Source organism: Ziziphus jujuba, chromosome 1, assembly GCF_031755915.1.
Source record: "Ziziphus jujuba cultivar Dongzao chromosome 1, ASM3175591v1".
Taxonomy (NCBI): domain Eukaryota; kingdom Viridiplantae; phylum Streptophyta; class Magnoliopsida; order Rosales; family Rhamnaceae; genus Ziziphus; species Ziziphus jujuba.
In genome coordinates, this window is record NC_083379.1 from 41093181 (window position 1) to 41097025 (window position 3845).

At 33.0% G+C, this 3845-nt stretch overlaps 1 protein-coding gene across 1 annotated transcript; it reads left to right on the top strand.

Moving 5' to 3' along the window:
- The first annotated feature begins 337 nt into the window (after positions 1-337).
- On the top strand, positions 338-1985 carry LOC107434939 (GDSL esterase/lipase 1-like). The gene is made up of 6 exons (XM_060814349.1): positions 338-375; positions 465-616; positions 721-839; positions 931-1149; positions 1288-1546; positions 1668-1985. The coding sequence occupies exons 1-6, from the start codon at positions 338-340 to the stop codon at positions 1901-1903; spliced, it is 1023 nt and encodes a 340-aa protein (XP_060670332.1). The 3' UTR covers positions 1904-1985.
- Positions 1986-3845: the final 1860 nt, after the last annotated feature.

A 3845-nucleotide genomic window follows, 5' to 3' on the forward strand; every position in this document is an offset into this window, starting at 1 on the left:
CAGGGGCTTGAATTGAAGCTACAATACCGAAACAAATCTGTGAGTGTTTAGCTTGAAGTTCAAAATGTTTTCCCGAGGTTGTTAAAAGTATAGGACCCTTTCCCGAAAGTTGTTCTGGTGGTACTCCAGATGTGGGCAGTAAAGAAGGATCATTTTGGAGCTTGGAAGGGAGTAGGACAATTTTCTTCCCATTCCATTGAAACGAATGTGTGTTTTGTCGACCATCATGCGATACGGAGTTGTCGAACTGCCAAGGTCGGCCTAAGAGAATGTGACATACGTCCATCTCCACAACATCACAAACAACCTCATCGGCATAATGTTTTCCTATACTGAAATGAACGCTGCGTTTAGACAGAAAACAACAAGAGTTATGTAGCTGCATCAGCAACAACATGGTTTTACATCTACTTCTTGGCTTTAATTTCTCCAATATTACTGATCATTCTCAACCTTCCAACCAGCTTGTTCATCTTTGGTGATTCACTGTATGATGCTGGAAACAACAACTACTTTCCCATTCCTTTACGAATAAACCACTGGCCTTATGGAGAAACCTATTTTCATTTCCCCACTGGTAGAGCTTCCAATGGCCGTTTGATTCCTGACTTTATTGGTAATAGATGCTAACCCATTTTGTGCTATTTTGTTTAAATACTGGGTACTATAAAAATTTGAATTTTTTGCGTGTATATATATGTACATAAATATTTGTTTCAGCTGAGTATGCAAAATTGCCATTGATTCCACCATATTTGCAACCTAGAATTAGCTACAATTATGGTGTGAACTTTGCATCGTTAGGGGCTGGTGCTCTGCAGGAAACCAATAAGGGCTCTGTATGTGATCTAGCTAGATCATTATAATTAGACTTTTGCTTTCTAATTCCAGGAATTTTTTTTTTCCCAATTTCATTTTATGTGCTTTCAGGTGATATCCCTTAATATTCAGCTAAGTTATTTCAAGAACGTGGAAAAGAATTTGAGGCACAAACTAGGTGGTGAAGAAGCCAAGAGATTTCTGTCCAAAGCTGTTTACATATTTAGCATCGGTACCAACGACTACAATTCAAAAACCACTCCAATTCCATTCCACTCGCAAGAAGAATATGTCGGCATGGTGATAGGAAATTTGACAAATGTTATCAAAGTATGATACAAATATATTACCTTTTGTTATGCTTTCTACCTAGCCAATTAGACATTGAATCCTACTTTATTTTTGTTTCCCAAATGTGTTGAAGCAATGCATACATTTTGATGGGCGATTTTTGTTTTTTTAAATAAGGGAATATACAATAAAGGAGGAAGGAAATTTGGGATTCTAAACCTGGTTGCTAAAGGTTGTTTTCCAGTTGCCAGAGCACTTAGATCTGCAGGAAGTAAAGGTTCCTGCATGGATGAATTCTCAACAGCCCGGAAACTACACAATACAGTACTTTCCAAAGTCCTTGTGGAGCTGGAAAGGCGGCTCAAAGGTTTCAAATATTCAGAGACTGATTTCTATACTGCTTTCAGCGAAAGAATTAATAACCCATCAAAATATGGTATACTCATGGCACTCTGAGCTATCTAATCAGACAAAGAAAAAAAAAAAAAGAATTTTAATTGTATGGTAAACCATGTATTCTGTGTAATAATGGATTGTTTTTTAATTTCTTTGTGAAGGTTTCAAGGAAGCAAAGACAGCATGTTGTGGCTCTGGTCCATACAGAGGACTTGGAGGGTGTGGAGGGAATAACAAGTATGAATTATGTGATACTCCTGATGATTATCTGTTCTTTGACCCTGCTCATCCCTCTGAGAAAGCCAACGAGCAATTTGCGAAGCTGATGTGGAGTGGAAACTCTCCTTTCATTTGGCCTTACAATCTTAAGACACTATTTGAACTTCAAACACAATGAAAATTTGAGTTTCAATAGCAATGTAGCTTTTTTTTTAATATATAAAAAATAAAATAAATAAAAACCAAATATATTTCCCTTCCTGAATTGCTGGCTAGCTAATATTTCAGTTTTTACTGAAACTGTTGGCAACTTTAAACAAATGTGTCCATGTTTTCCTTAGTTTTGAATGTGTCGATAATGTCATGATGTATAAAATATTTTGAGCGAACTAGTCAATTAATAGATAGAAATATGAAGAGGGAAGATAAACAATACTCCTTGTACCTATCCAATTTATACTGAAAAAAGAAAATCAACAGAGTGAATGCCACCCATCATAGCAATTCTAATGTGGAGTGGACAAGTTACGGCATCAAAAGCACAATTTAATCTAGAAAATACATAAATACTTTATAACACAAATTATATGTTAATGAATAAATTGATCCCAAACTTGTAATGTAGGATTAAATTGGTCCTATCAAATTCTATGAGATATGTTAAATTGCTGGCTTTTTCTACTCTGTTGAAACTGGTGATGAACCTTTAGAAGTAAGTTTATTGTACGCATACATATGGGCTTATAATATGAATTGGATTTACTCGTTAACTTGTATTGACTCTTATGATGTTGTAATGGCGATCATTATCACTTTCTTCTTGTTCTATGGTAGAATACTTTAGAATACACCAGAAAAGCTCAAAATTTGTCGAGTTGATAAAAGAATATTATAAGATAATTAATTTCCGAGTGAGAAAAAGTATTAGACTATGTAAATTATAGGTGTTCTTTGTTTCAAGGTTTTTGATGAATGATTTTAAAAAATAATCTCAACCGTTGAGATGATTTTATCTAAAAAAATATATAACAAAACTCTAGGAACTGATCTTTTATATCAAATTTTAAAATATAAATTAATATGTTTTCATTCCCTGAAAAGAATTTATTTTATGTATTTCTTTTTTACTTATTTTATTTTTTATTTTTGGCTCTCATTTGGCAGAATTACCTCATTCTTTAGCAAACAAACATTTTCTACATCAGCGTATCAAATGCAGTACTTTTTGAGGAAAAAGCATTTTGGGGAGTCAAATTTGTCACTTTCTTTGATGCATACATATACATATATAATTATTGAGAAGTATACCTTCAACAAGTGAAGGTCAATTAGATCGTCAATTTGTCGTGATTCAGTCATCCGTTTTGTCTCTTTTTAATAACTATTTATTAAAAAAATCATAATAACAATTCAATTAAACTTCTAACATTAGCAACCTAGCTAGCTATAAATGGTTAATTTGCTTGTATATACAAAATGTCTAATGACCTTTCTATGTAGATATATTTTTTTTCAAGAGAAATAAATTATATTCATTTGAAAATTATGCCCTTTGGAAAGTACTGAAAATAGAGAACATCGACACTGTAAACTGAATAAGACTAGAACTCGTTTTCAAAGTATTGAACCCATAAATAGAATATAATAGTATAACTAGAAAATACCTCATAAAATGGCCAAGTAAACATTTTACATTAACTACGTCATTAGTTTCTATATGATGATACTCATGTTTGAGACCAAAAGCCAAGATCACCCTTTGAAAAACCATGCACCACCATTATTCATGTTTGGAGATTCAATATTTGATCCTGGCAATGACAGTTTCATGATCATCAACACTACAATTAGGCCAATTTTTGGCCTTACGGTCATACCTATTTTAAGTTCCTAACTGGCAGATTCTCCGATGGCTGTCTCATTCTAAATTTTATTGGTACATGTACATGTACTTAGGATTTTGATTTAATGAGCTAGGTAACTCACTTAATAATTATTTCCTCTTTATTAAGTAGCTTTTAAAGATATATTGTCATCTGTAATGTTAAATGAAAATTATACTTTGTACAGCTAAGTATACCAAAATTGCCTTTTTATTCTAATTCCACCGTATTTACTAC

Bases quoted from the DNA above. Each gene is read 5' to 3' on its own strand.
- LOC107434939 (XM_060814349.1), top strand. From the start codon at position 338: ATGAACGCTGCGTTTAGACAGAAAACAACAAGAGTTAT. The intron at 617-720 runs GTAATAGATGCT...TATTTGTTTCAG, and splicing joins TTTGATTCCTGACTTTATTG to CTGAGTATGCAAAATTGCCA. The intron at 1,150-1,287 runs GTATGATACAAA...TTTTTAAATAAG, and splicing joins ATTTGACAAATGTTATCAAA to GGAATATACAATAAAGGAGG.